The 16,155-nt window shown below is 29.3% G+C and overlaps 1 protein-coding gene across 3 annotated transcripts; it reads left to right on the forward strand.

The window, feature by feature from the left end:
* Positions 1-655: 655 nt before the first annotated feature.
* On the forward strand, positions 656-13,485 carry LOC113552097. 3 transcript variants are annotated; one of them, XM_026954785.1, is made up of 12 exons: positions 656-1,036; positions 9,108-9,283; positions 9,878-10,018; positions 10,083-10,172; positions 10,236-10,312; positions 10,388-11,277; positions 11,567-11,747; positions 11,807-11,943; positions 12,026-12,150; positions 12,214-12,402; positions 12,626-12,937; positions 13,159-13,329. In XM_026954785.1, the coding sequence occupies exons 2-12, from the start codon at positions 9,200-9,202 to the stop codon at positions 13,327-13,329; spliced, it is 2,397 nt and encodes a 798-aa protein (XP_026810586.1). In that variant the 5' UTR covers positions 656-1,036; positions 9,108-9,199. The 3 variants fall into 3 exon arrangements, with proteins under 3 accessions (XP_026810586.1, XP_026810587.1, XP_026810585.1); XM_026954786.1 differs by lacking the exon at positions 656-1,036 and adding an exon at positions 2,110-2,216; XM_026954784.2 differs by lacking the exon at positions 656-1,036 and adding an exon at positions 8,894-9,032 and having other exon boundaries at positions 13,159-13,485.
* Positions 13,486-16,155: the final 2,670 nt, after the last annotated feature.

Raw genomic sequence — 16,155 nt, forward strand, 5'->3', positions numbered from 1 at the left:
TATTATCGATACATATCCGTTCCTTGTTGTTCGAGAATATGACTAAACGAGAAGTTTGTAATAGTATTTTCTGCGTATAAATGGAACAAAGCTGTTTAACCCTCTGTATAGATTAAAAATATTGTTTTATGTACGAGCAGAGTCAATGCCAACAAAATCAACGACGAAAGCTCTTTTCATTATAGTTTTATAGCTTGTACATATAGAGTTGAACAATTTGACCGTTAAAAAAAAAAAAAAAACTACTAAATTAATTACATACCTATAATATGCAGTAATATAAATGTGTAACGACGAAAATTCTTTTAAAATAAATTTGACCGTTCTCCCATGACCACAGGTTGTATCTAATACTAATAATAATAATAATAAAAAGGGGTGTACACTAAACCGTTGATCAGGGTCGACGCTTATTATATTATTACGTTGTCAGACACCTGTGTGCGTATCTATATAGTATGTATTATATGTATGTGCGCGCCGGTCAACAGGTAAAACGGTTGTACACGCATGTGTGTACGGTAAAATATATATTTATGTATATACTATACGATATATACATTAGATATATAGACGTATAGTAATGTATATAATATAGTGTATAGTAGTCCGTCCCCCCACGCCAGACGATGCAGCGGTGTCAGTATCTTTACGGTCGTTGCCGGCAACGATAGTGGAAACGCTGCTCCGGCTATAATATAACGTTGTTGCGCGCCGCCGTCGCGTGTAACAGGTGGACAGTTCGGTGTTCGTACACATCGGCGAGGATCCCGGTGGTTGTGTCGAGTTAATTTTTTCTAGTGTAGTTCGTTTTCTGCTCGCGTTTAATTTATCATTGTCGGAAAGTTTAACAAAACCGTAAAATACCCGGGAAGAAGTAAACAATATATATATATATTATAGTGCGAGAACGAAAATCGTCGGTAGTACGAAAACGATTCGCGTTGGATATTTCAAATTTGGCTTTGCCGGTGGTTATGTTCTTGAACTGGATTATCGATCAATCCAAAACTGGAGGGTAGCCACATAGACAAAGGTGAGTCGTGCGTTATATTTTTAAAACACACGTACCTAAATAAATACATCGTCATATAAGCATAATATTATTATACAAATCTATGAAGGCTGATCATGTTTACCGATACTGTCTCCTCGACATATAGGGACGGCGCGTATCTTATATGTATATTTACAATATTATATTATTGTCCGGATGTGTCTATACATATATGTATACCTTTTATATGCTGTAATAAACATCCGACGGGTATAAATCGTTTCCAGTTATCTGGTGCGCACATCTTCAGAGCAGTCATTATTTCCGTTCTATAGAATAACTAATAACATATATAATATATAATATATACATTTTGTACCTCAGTCCTGTGTTTCTGCAAATGAAATGAGCTCCTTGCAAGTTAGTGCCGTATGTAATGAATTACATGTCCAGATACAGTTCTCGTTAAATATTATTACACAGAATTCCATCGCGCATAAAAAACAGTATAGGTAGCTACGTGATTTGGTCACAAATTATAGCGGCAAACCAGTATTTTCTGAGTTGTGCAACTTACTTTTATTATACTATCTCAATATTAAGGTTGACTTTTATTTACATGTTTTTATCACCGTATAACGTCGTATGGCGTATGCTGTAAGTAGAAAATTTACATTTTGTATCATAATTTAAATTATATATTAACCATTTAATATGTAAGACGTACATCAATGGGATATTATAATCTGAATTTTAGTATTTTACCGCTACCTATTATATATATGTTACAATGTTTATGTTTGGGGGTTTTAAAATAAATTAAAATATTCAATCTTTTAGCTCATTAATTTGTTTTATTTCATGAACAATGCTCTTTTGTTTGTGACCAATGCCAACAGTCAGCATGCGCTCGTGTTTAATATTCTCGTCTGTTGCTGCATTTGTCAGCGATGAATATTGAACAGTTTCTGAGTGTGGAGCTATATGATTTTACGATTATTCACACCATAAATCTTTGAAACACTCTCAACGCGTGTCCAGGGTTCACAAAACCCTGTAGAGTACATTGTTCGTAGACAATATAAATGTAACCCTTTTCCTTGATCAGTGTCGTCTTTGCAAGCGTAGTAAACGGACAATTTTTTTTATGACGTGGACATAGGTTGTTTGTTACTTTGTTCCTTTGTTAAAAGGTATCTACATAAATTTTGTGAAAAAGGTATGTTAACAAGAATATATATTTTATTTTTATATTGAATTACAATACATTTTATTGGTTAACTCATAGCTCATCGACTTACTATATCATTTTTATATGTAAACTATTTAAATTATAGATATAATATAATATTATAAAATAATTTCTATTAATATGAACATTAAACACGATTAATACGTTAGGTACTTTGGTATAAAAAGTATACACCTGTACAAAACTATATTTGTTTCATTATTATATATAAAAATAATGTAATTTATAATCTGCGATTCAGGTGCTTCAATACAATAAATAAATAAGATAATTTTTAATATAATAAATAATAAAAATAAACAATGATATAATAATATGAGGGAAAGACCATAAGTGATAGATTTCAAAACGAACAACAGTATTTAAAAAAAAAAACAATTGTAATCTTTATAGGTTTATTTTATGATTATCAATTATTATTTATATTTATATTGTTTAATAATAATATAATGTACAGATATAACATTTAATATGTAGCACCTCTGAACATTGATCAATTACAATTTACAATTGTAGTCGAGGCCTATTATTTCGTGTATCTATAGTATTTATATTTCAATTGGTTAGTTAAGTATAAACTATATAATATATTATGTAGTATTTATCAACACAATTATTGGTACTGTTCTCGAGCTACTGTATATACAAATAAATAATAGTTTATATACGAGCCTTCTTTTTACAAATATTAAATTAATTTAAAATTAATTAATTAATTAATTTAAAATTTAAATAAATTAAATGGTCATAATATTCAATGTGTTCGTAGATTATATTTCGTATTTTTAATGTAATTTAAAACATAAATTATATTATAATTGTTTATAGGTCATATATATTTCATCACAGTTTAAAAAAAATATAAATTGTTTATACAGAAACAATGAAAAAACAATTGTTTTATACATTTAAGTTCAAGTATTCGACAATAGATTTAAAATTTGTATAATTGATTATATTTACATATTTATTTGATACTGATGTATGATTTAAATAGAACACTCACAGATTATAATAATCTATGTAAAAAATACTATAAAAAAAAAAACACATTCATAATAATTACTGATTTTACAATTTTGGAAATAATATGATTTTATATTAATATTTATCCATGTATTAACTATTAAATTATAGGTGAACTATTATGGGTTGTGTATAGTATTATAATGTAGTGTATTTGCATATTGACTATTGTGTATGTGTTGACTATCGTCTGTAAAAATCATCTTGAAATTAGGTAGGTACTGGTGTATGGATTATTTTAAAATAGGATTTAAAACTCATGTTTATCTTAAGTTTATGAAAATTAAAAATCTTTTATTGCATTTTTTTTTATTTACCTTCTATTACTAATTATATTAGGTTATATTTTTAATTAAATTTAGGAAAATAGTTACTAGTATACATAAGTATATAAAAGCAATATATCATTTAATCAATGGTCCTATGTACTAATATGGTTATTGCCGTTAATGGTTTGTATATGCTTTTTACTCCAAAGATTATAATTATACAACAATATTTAAATGTTATTTATTTTTGGTTAAAGTAAATTTACAATTACGCTTGATTATAAATAAAACCAATTTTTAATGACTCAATACACCCACGTATAACAACTACACCAAAATATATAACTTTCACCTTTCGTTCGATTTTTTTATCATCAACAAAATTGTTTATCTCTAAAATCTTCGTGGATGCAGTAATATTATTCCCTCGTTCATACCCAAAATAGTAAAACGCCTTCGTGCAACTAGCTTTCGAAATTCTGCCAATTTTTAATTGTGTTCCCATATAACATGTTATTGTTCTCCGTTCCGAAGTCTCAATACATCGTGTAATATAGACTGTTGCACAATTTCTATAAGCCTCATCAAATGTACAAGTTTTTCACGGGATTGTAATTACAGCTATTAGATATCTGGCACTCTCATCGTGCACAGATGTTGTACCTTGTACCTCTATCCTTAGACCAGCAATTAACATTTTCTTTTTCAAAAAACATATTTTAAAAGTTGCGTGACTGTCGATCATAATGTAAAAAGAGAATGTTCATAATAACAACACTGACTGGTGTCTGTGAAATAAAACTAATGTTTAATCTATAATTTAATGCTCTTCAAAATCTATTGGACCACCATATCATAATAATATATACTTACCGTAGTTTGTTTAACTCAACGCATACCTAATTTAATTTAAGAATATTATACCTAATATAACTGACTATAATTATTTTAAAGTTTTAAACGTACGATTGAATAATATCTATTTACATTTAAATTATTACCTTGTGATTTACAATTGACTAATAAATTACAGATTTTTATCTGTGATTATCAAATAGGAAGTAACCCGCATATAACTTACTTTCTATGAAAAATAATTTTTCAAATTAAATAATTTTACGATTTCTGTAGGTCATTATACTATTCCTGTATCCTCAAATTTTAATTGAAACATTTATAGCAGTAAATAAAACGACTTGAAATATCGTAGCTTATAGCCTACTACAGGACAATCTGTATTACACCGTAAAATGTATTATAGTATAATAAGTATGGTACGGTTTTTACATAAATTATAATAATATATACAAGTAAGTAGTACTCATAAAATTAAACATTTCAACACAAACGTATAATACAATTATACACCTATTTGTTTATAATGTTAATAAAATTAAATTTATTTTTCTGCTCCACCAAGCTGTGTAGGCTGAAAAATAATTTTATTATTTTCGCCAATTATAAAAACCATTTAAAACCGTTTCTAGTCCAAATTCTAACTGATAATCATATTCGAAGATACCCATGAGTTTTAAATTAAAGAAAAATCTAAACTAGTTTAAAAAATTTTTCCTTATTGAAGGCTAAAACTATTATTATTTAAAAAATAGTCACGACACAACGAAACACGCATAGCTTTTAAAGATTTTTTATGCATATTTCTTTATAAGATATTTATGTAAAAATATTTTTAAACGTAGACATAATTTGATCAACCTCAAAGAGAATCTTGTGTTTTTTGAGTTAATTGCGCAAGCAAATATATACTTTAATATATGTAATTAGAGGTATAATTATTGTTTAGTAGGTATCTAACCTATTGATTTTGTTTTTAATAGAAATCATAAATAAATTGATCGCTAAGAAATTCCTGGTACCTACTTGGTACAGCTATATTGTGTACGCGTTTAATATCGAAAAAACTGTTCGAATCTTATTAAAATGATGGAAATGCTTTCACATATTATAATAAGTTGTACGTACATATTGTATTATGTAGGTACATACGTTTTTTTCTTTTTTTTTGTAAGCCCGATTTACACTTGTCATTATATCATAATAACAACGCGTTTTCGTCCACGGTTAATCCGAGCGACGCTCCCGATCATACTCGATGCTATCAATAATAAGTATATTTTTAAAATTGATCTGCTCCCATAAAGTACGTATCTATACGTCGTCGTAGGCACATGGGAGAAAGGTGCCCGACGGTGGCGCGGTATTGTGCGTGTTTTGATGAATTTCACTTCTCGACTAGCATACAATGCGATTTATCATATCGGACATGTGTGTAATCAAACTACAATAAAAAATCATATGTATGTGTCCGTATGTGCGTTGGTAATGGAAATATAAAAAAGTGACGGTGGGGAAGAAACGCCTCGAGCGAACCCAATGAGAGAGACAGCGGTGGCGGCCGCTAAGGTATTTGCTCACCTTGAAACAACTACAGAATAACCAATTCCTACTCTGCTTCCACACCTTATCCTTTTTGTGAACATGCACCATAATATATAATAATATACGTCTATATGTGTGTATGTATACAATATATATATATATGTGTGTACATGTATATAATCGTTAAATAACAGTTAAACAGACCTTGTTTTGATCAAACAAATATATGTACGTATGTATGCATATACGACTGCAGGTGGCTGACCGGACGGTTGGCACACCTGTAACACGAATTATATTTTTTATTATTATTTTATATTGTTCTTTATGAAGTAAAAAATAATATATATATATATATATCGTTCCGGAAGTCGAGGGGTTACGTGTACAATAGATAATTAGACGTCTGCCAGCGGGTTTTCTCAAGCCGTTGAGAATCCGTAATCACCCCACCGTCGTTTGAAACATGGTGTCAGTTTTTTCAAACATTAGAACAGGTGGTTTTTTTCGCAATGAATCTTAATTTAAATGTATAGGGAGAATTTTATGTATTAAAAAATACCATCAGCTGTACTATTGTACAAGTACATGCTGCTGTGTATTTGTTAAAATATAATGTAAATTTTTTACTATGAAACCATCACAGAAATAGAGCACTAGTGGGGTAACCTGCAAGGGGGTTAACACCAAGTCCGGAACCTCTCCTTTTCCCTCCTCGAGGGTTGATTAAACGTAAAAGAAAATAGATTGATTTGAATTTTTTTTCATAAATATTTTAATATTTATAAATTATAATACAAAGTTACTGGTATTAAGACTATACGATATACAATCAATTATATTATATTAAAATCTAAATTCCTAACATTTTTATACGACAAAATCTTCGATGTAACATTTTAAATGAATATCTAGAAGACTATTACAGAATCCTTTTTTTTGTTCCATTTATCGATTTTATTGTTCAACGACAAGCTAAACAATCGATTCAATAATCCCCAAAATACAATAGTGTTTATCGGTTCTTATTTTCAATTGGACCTTCATATTTTGGCGATTTTTATTCATGTAAATATCTAATACTGATAGGTAATAGGTATGACAAAGTAGTAACATAGGTCGCTTTATAGCATTTATGTATTTGATATATAAATAAAATCAAACCGAGAACGTATTGGACGCATTAGATAAATATAATAAATATTTGTTTCCAAATATCTACAAGTTATTGCACATGTTATTTGTTATTGCAGTTATATCTTGTAAAAAAGAAAGATAATTTTCATTCAAAATCTTGAATTTTGTATTAGTATATTATAACATGTAACCATGTAGGTATTAAATATTACTTTTATATATTTTATTTATGAACATGGTGTTTTTTTTTTTTTTGTAATATTCATTAGTTATATTTATTTTTAATTTTTTTATTTATCTGTACTACGAAAGAATGTATAGTGTTTTATACTTGGATCTTCCACTTAAATAAATCCTAATTGGGCCAATATAGAGCACTAAATATCAGATAATTTAAATAAAGATTGAACTAAAATGGAATAACAAGTGTGTTTAAATGATATGATAATAATACATTTACGTTCCGAATACAAAAAAAAAAAATAGGCAGGTATAGGTAACGTTTCGACTTTCGACACATCATCGTGGTTCCGATCAACAAGGCATATCTAATTTATCGTAATATCGTATAATATACAATAGCACTGTTGTACGTGGTCGCGATGTATATTTGTACAGAACCGTTTTAATGATACGTTTTTGTGGTATGTTATAACTTATATTATATACGCTAACGCCATTCATCGATTGATGTATTCTTGTCAATAGCTGATGTACGTATTGATAATAATTTATAACAAATCGTTTGTGTGTATTTCCACGTGTAGAGGAAATACTACTCCACTCTCGAATGCCGACACAGTATATACTATTGCAGTACATCATTATAATATTGTAGTCGGCAATGGTACAGTAAGTACCTTCGTTCAATTGAATATCATAATGTTTATTATAATACTAGACCGTTAACGTTCAGAATGGTTATAGTAATATTTATTATTATAAAAATATAATGTATGCATGATATTCAACAGGTGTGCATACATGCATGCTGTGTAGTTCTGGGCTGCAAGAAAGCTCTATATATAAGCCCTCCTCCGGATTTCTGGTTCCGTGAGTTCCCATAATATTTTATACATAACACTGCAACGTATATTAGCATGTGGAACTAATGAACTTCCGCTAAAAATCCTTACGTTTGTTCCGACAAATCCGTCATGCACCGTTTCATACACATCATACACATATCTATACGGGCTTGTGGTTTGTTTATTATTAACAGTAGGTATATTTGTCTGACGTGATTTTTGTTTAAACGTTTATAGAATAATTATTCTTCTTCTTTTTCTAAAAGTGAGAGAGTGAGGAAGAGAGAGAGAGAGGGACCGGTACCGGTTACATTTTAAACGGTTTTCTGTGGAAATCTTATGTATCTATGTATGAATAACAGTTTTTTTTTTAACAATCACCAATACATGAGCAGGTGGTTTTTTAAGGCCAAGCCAATTAACAACGATCTAATTTGAACGGCTGTTGTTTGGAGTTATAATTTTTTTCTCGGTGTTGTTTTAATTTCTTGCATAAGGCATTGGGTCACATAATGTATTTTTTTTTAAATAAAACTAGGATTAAAAAAGGATAGGCCTGTAAGAGATTGCTTGGATTTTGCTGAATCCTTTCTTGACGGATGTGCATAATTAAATCGGTCTCGCAACAGTGATAACAAGAATACTGCACTATTAAATTTGTACACACAGCACGGGCCACTTATTCCGTTGTATATTATGTTAAAACCCGTGGTCTGTGACATAAGATATCATATGCTACACACTACAGTTCTACTAGTCGATCCGTACGCTCGTCCGCCCGACGATGTGCACTTGCGCTAACCCGTCTGCTGCAGCCGCCAGGTCAGGTCCAAGTAGGACTACGGTCCGACAAGTGAAACGGCTCAGTCGGGACCGGAAGTCAGTTTCCGATCCCTTGCTGGAAACCCTTTTATACCCACCATGTACAAAATATTACTTTTATTCAGAGGTCAGATTTGATACTAACGTCGACCTGTATTTTAAATGTGTGTTCATAGGGGTTACAGGACTGACCAAGCCGGTGCCTCCACCAAAACCGGCGAAGAGTCCACAGAATTATCAACAAGCACCTGGGCCACCACCGTATAGGATGCCTCCGTATCCATTGTACAACGAGTCGACGCCTTTGCCCGGGTCTAGTAACAAGATCCATACACATTCCAGTAAATTTCCGGTGAGTCAAACAATATACCTTAATTTTAAAACGAACGGTTTATTTTTTTTGCCATGGGAATACATACATAATGCGTGGGAATTTTTCCCAGGCAGTTTGGGGAAAGTTGTAGTGCAATATCATTGCGTATGATTGGTGAGAGATTAGGACATGAGAACGTTGACGTGACCAAGATAAAGTATTATTGATATGCGAGTGTAAAATTTCGTAAAAAGTTACGTGTCAGGTGAATAGTCTTTAAATGCACATATACTATTTAGGAATTTATAAGTGACAAAAGTGCTTAGGTCATTTGTGCGGTGTTTCCGTGTTTGTTTGATGTACAAATAAAATTTCCAAGAACGTGTCAAAAAAAAGAATGCATTACAAATATAGTAAACGTTAATAAGCTGCATAGACTTGACGCATTTGTTACGTTAGAATGTTTTAAAAGCAGAACAACCAATTAAAAAACAGTAACGATCAAGGTTGACATACTTCGTTTTATACATTATTATATAAAAAAAAAAATGATCTTGTTTTTAATTATAAAAGAAAATCTATTGTAGGATATTAAATCTTAAAATGAAAACTAAACGCAGATATACTTTTCAGATTGAAAGGGAGGTAGTCCTGAGTAATGTGGACAAGAATTTAAAAATACCTATTTTAAATGAGTACAAAAAAAGACCAAAATCTGTTGCACCTGATACACCAAATGTACAAATTGCATGGTCGGAGCAATCTTCGAACGTAGTATGTTTACTGAAATTAATTAAAAAATATAATGATATAAATTAAAAAATCATATCTATTTTAGAACAATGTTCCTCAAAATAATCATCAATATAATACACCTCATCATTATACTATGATTAAGGATAATGTCAATCAACAGTATGTTTATAAGGTAAGCATGACATTTAACTTAAAAATTTGTGAATAATATTATTTTGATAATAATTTTCTTTAGGCTGAACCTATAAAGCCTTTGGATCCTCCAACAGAATTATCTCCGATATTTAGAGACGACTCTAATGGATTTCCACAGTAAGATTAAATTTTGTAAACAATATTATTGATTATTTATTATTATTCACAACAAATTATTTAATTATTTTATAGACGTGTTGATACTTATATAGCTGGACCATCGCATTCTACGCCTGAAGATCCTAATAACTCAAAGAAATTTTCATCTCGCATTAAAGATATGATAACAACAAGATTTTCAAAGTCTAAAAATGAACAAGTATCAGAGACAAACTTGAATAACGCAGAAGTACCAATGCCAACTCCTGTGAAGTTAGACGATCCAGCATTGAGCCCTCACAGTCAACTAATTCAGCATGGGGTGTATTTAGCAGTTAATAATCAAATGCAAAATTTAGCCATATCCGTGCCTAATCAAAACGTTTATCAAACACCAGACCAATGTAGAACAAATCCTGGTCCATCGAGAACGTATGATAGGCCACATACAATACAGACTAATAGAGTAATTGACATGAGAAAACCAGATCCTTCGACGTATAGTGACGTTAACAGAAATAATTACGAAGTCAGAGTCCAGTCTAACTATGGACAGATCAACCAAAGTCCTTTATATGTAAAAAAAAGACTTTCAGTTCCTACACAACCACAAGATTGTTTTAAAACACCTTTGCCGGTTAAATGTCAAGATACGCCAGTGCCTTTTTCGAGATCAAAATCGAACGATAATCTTGTTGAGCAGACCGGTCAAACCAATGTGCAATATTCAAGCGACAGGTATCTTGCTCGAAAAATTTCTAAACGGGATGATTTCAAGTCCCAGCCGAGTTCATTAGATGACGTTGATAAACTGGAAGAACAAAGGGCTGCGAGTGGTCCAATTAGCGGGGCTAGCTCAGATGGGAGATTGGGAAGTGGAGGGCAATCTGATTCTGGACGTGGTAGTACCGTATATAGTAGTGGCAAAGCTCAAAATTCTGCAACTAGTCCTGAATCATCTTCCGAATTACAAACAAATCAAGGTATGCAAGTGAATATATTTTTATCTATACTGTATAATTATTATATAATATATATTATAGTAATATGATTTTATTGAATTTTAAAATCAATTTTTATATTCAGTCGGTTTCATTATGAAATAAGTATATATATGTTTTAATATTTATTTAAAAAGCATAGTAATATTATTACTCTATTTTTTTTGTATTTTAATTGTTATGGATTTTTTTTTATAAAATGCTATTATAATCCATTTCTAAATGAATGTATAGAATTTAACCACTTATCAAAAAGTTTAATGTTTTACAGGTAAAAAAGGTCAAAGCGAATGGATGGATTATGTAGATACTGAGTTACGACAAATTCTCGATCCATCTAAAGTCAGTGTGCCATCAACATTAAGCGATAGTGTATCTTCTGTAACTCCACCATTACCACCACTGTCTCCTGATGGATCATCTGATGATATGCAAACACCAGTGCATAAACTGTAAGATTTATTATTAATTTATTTTTTAAATTTATTCACTGTCATTTTTTCATTTACAGTCGAACTGAATACTCAGTAAAATCTAGAGGACAAAGTTCAAACCAAAGAACACCTTGGTCAAACAGGGCACCAAAAGAAAAATCACATAGACAAACAAATACTAATAAGAGACCTGATTTAAAAAGAATACTACAATGTAAGAACTTGATAGTTGATAATAATAATATCATTAATATAAAAATACTATAATTAATAAAATATAAATAAAACTACTATAGCAAGCAGTGTTGGTGATATGGACTCAATGTTTGACGAAGAAGCAAGCAGTGATGACGAAACCGTTAACAGTGACGTACGCACAATACGAAAACAGTTAGAAGGATTGGAAACTATGTACTCGGAGGTACGTAATTTAATATTAATTTTCCACCCTATTCGATATTAAAACCACGAACCACGTGTACAGGTACTCAAATTACTCGGGGTTCGTAAATCTGGCGGTGGTCCTAGATATCAACCGTCAGACCCTAGAGTTCACCGACGACGAATGTATGGTAGTATGTCTTCAATTCCGTCATCGGTTAGCAGTAGACCTTATCGTGAGAGACACCGAAGGTCTACAGACGATCGGAAGAAATCTGTTAAGGATATTAAAGTAAGTTTTGGAAATTAAACTTAAAAAATATTATATAAAATAAGAACTATATTATATTATTTTAACAATGATATATACGTATAAGAATATGCAAATAGAAAAATATAATGTAATTAGTTGTTTGTATTTTTTAAAACGTATTTATAAAATGTATTAACATACAAATTATAATGGACCAATAATCTTCTACAAATAATTGAATATTAAAAATAATCATTTTCAGGGTATTAATAAACGTTTCCAACGTTTGGAATCTCACGTAGTTACCCTGGCGAGAAGTGTTGCACACCTTTCGTCTGAAATGAGGACTCAACATCTCATGATTCAAGAAATGGAAGTTATCCGAAATGAACTTTCTGCATTGCGAACACAGACAAACATGTTGTCTGTACGTTCACATTCTGTCCCTCGAGTCCTTCAATCTCTCTGTCCGGAACAGACAAACTCGAGTCCGAATAAAGTAAAGAAGCTAACTAAGTTTTTTGGCGATGAGCCTCCACTATTAAGACTGTTTCTCAAAAAATTAGGATATGAGGTAATATATTATAGTCTATATATGTATTATTATTATATTATATTATTCATTAAAATCGTATCAAATCATCTTTTTTAAAATAATCACATTGAAACACAATAATTTATGACGATAAAATTATAAATAATTTTTTATTATAATTAGTTCTCGGTATAGTATGTTTTCTAATCATTGAAAAGCAAAAACATTTAGCTAACTATTGGTTGTTTTACCCCTTTCAGAAATACGCGTCGGCATTCGAGAAAGAAAAAATCGGCTTGGTGGAATTGCCATACATGAGTGAGGAAAGGATGCATAAACTCGGTGTGCCCATGGGACCGAGGTTAAGAATAATGCAAGAAGCTCAATTAGGTTTCCCTGGGATGCACGAGAATACATTAGCTATCGTGTGAACATTGTTTGCGGCACAACTGAACGTTGGCCGATTAAAAGTATAATAATATTATGTTATGCCATTAAGTGTTACATGTAAATATAATGATATGGACAAATTTTTATTAAAATATATTCGCATAAAATATTGTTTGAATATTATTAAACAAATTTTATTTTATTGTTTTATGCCATTCACTCTATTATACCTATATTTTATTGGTAGTCTGATGTATTTTTTACTATTAATATCTACTAATATTAATACCAATATACATGTACGCACACGACTTTAAATAATCAAATTATATCAAACAGACAATATTATTTGTAAACGCTCAAGTTATAATATATTTAATTATATTTAATTTAAAAAAAAAATTAGGTGGCCCCGTAATTTATAGGATCATATTACAACATTTTTAAAAACTGAAAAGTTATTCGTATTACACAATTTGTAAAATTAAATTTGTACTTATAATTTCGGAATCGTTTGTTATAACATGAATACAGTATTATAATCTATAACTATGAATTCGTATACTTACATCAAAATATTCTCAGCATTGTTCTGCAGATTATAACCATCGGATATAGCTTAAGAACCGAAAACGGTTGGGGCAATAACCTTTATCGAAGCGTTGTTTATTTAATAAATTATATGTTTAGACATTTAAATATTATCTGGTTCGTAAAAACATACATACATGTATAAAGTATATATATTGTGGCCGTGTTGAATTCGAATGGAAAATAAGTATAAACAATACGATCGACTTAAATGTTTTTCTAAATTAACATGAAGACGGCACGGGAAAACATATGTGTAAAGGTAAACATGCCGGGTTTTATCTTAAACGAACGTGGTAAACTGCAAGGCGAGGTCACAAGGGAGTACGTTTGATCTGAAATATGTGAGCCGAAAATAAAGTTATTTATCGGTCATCTGGTGCAATGTGTTAATTATCAATAGGTATTACGTATTATTCGTCATATTATAATATTATGATAATAAACACTAGTAATAAACTCGTAGTGGTTGGAATTTTTCTAATTGTGATTATATTATATCTTTATTGGTTTTCATTTTTCCGAGTAAAAATTGAAGTTTGAATTTTTATTTTATTATTATTATTATTATTATTTAAAAAATATATTTAGATTAAAATATTAAATAAATATTTAGTCATATTTTCTGGTGTTAATCTACCAAAACAATAATATAACGTTATTTTACTCTTTGGTTTCTATAAATCTAAAACACTAGTACTTACATGTAATTTAAACTAATAAGAAAATAGATTTACTATCAATTTATATACTACTTTAATAAAATATAATATATCTAAAGTAAAATTAAGAGTTCTTTTTTACGAGATAAAAAAACGAAATATAAAATGTTGTGATTTGTTGAAATATCATAAAAATAGTTTATGCATTTAAATTGTATACGGGTTTTGAGTTTTTATAGTATGTAAACAATTTTTTTTTATACTTTACACACAAACTTGAGTTAATACACATCAGCTGTCAGTGGATCTTTTTTTATATGCGTTTTAATATTTTATAATTTTCAATTTATTTTTCATGATATTTAATATCATATTATAAAGCATAATATATATTATATTATATACTCATACGTTTAGAGGTAGATACTAAAGTACTAAACAATCAAACCATTCTACAAATAATTAATATTTACCTTTTCCAAAATAACAATTTTAAATGGTAAATAGTTAATTTACGTTTAATCCACAAAAACCACAGTGTAATCGGACTTTAAAATATTTTGTTAATAAATTATAATAACTCATTATTAATAACTATAACTACCTAAGGACAGGTACTTATAATATTTTAATAATTATCCAAATAAATATTAAAATATACCACATTATGTTTGCTGAATACAGCAAATTGAACAAAAATTATAATAAATTACCACATTGTTATACTACGAAGGTGAAACATTATTTCAATAAATTACATCCAATATTGTAGTACCTTTTAGTAAACACTCTTTTGTGATGTCATAATTCTCACTATCATCAGAAATCTGTTTTTAACATAACATAGAAAAATATATTTTGTCTATTATAGACCCGATACTCGATAGTGAAGATGTTTTAATTTTACGCTATAATTTTTATTTGAAATTTAGAATTTTAGCATATCTACTATAGTAAAGATACATATTATTATGTACATATTCACTATCGGATGTCGTCTACTACCGTTCAGTGTCATATTTTATTATAAGTGATAATAAGTCTAATAATACATAATTAATTAGTTATTACTTATTACCAACATCATAGTAACATAGTTAATAGTAGTTACTTAGTAATTATAAGATGTCTTATTTTTAACTACTGTAAAGCCATTGCGATAAATCATAATATTGAATATTGATATTTTATAAATAAAGATTTATTATTATCTGTTTAAATTAGAATAGATTAATTAAATAAAAACAGTATAAACTACATGATAAATGTACTCAGTTAATTTTTAGAGTTGATATTTTAAAGTATTTTTATTATAATATAAAAATTATAAAAGACAACTTAAGTAGCTATAATAATCGTAAATCGCCTAAAAAGTACCTAAAGTACTTAATATAGTTTAAGATTAAAATTAAAAATAAACCTGGATATTTGATTAGTAGTTATATAAGTTTTGAAGTACCTATATACTTTGTATATAAGTATTTAAAATTATATATATATTATTGTGTACTATAGTTGTCACTGTTTTTATCTATGATCTAGATTAAGTTCCTAAGACACTGTTTTTTTTAAATAAAACTCAAACACGTTAGCGATTTCCTGTATTTATAATAT

The sequence above is a fragment of the Rhopalosiphum maidis genome, chromosome 2 (genome assembly GCF_003676215.2).
Source record: "Rhopalosiphum maidis isolate BTI-1 chromosome 2, ASM367621v3, whole genome shotgun sequence".
NCBI classification, from domain to species: domain Eukaryota; kingdom Metazoa; phylum Arthropoda; class Insecta; order Hemiptera; family Aphididae; genus Rhopalosiphum; species Rhopalosiphum maidis.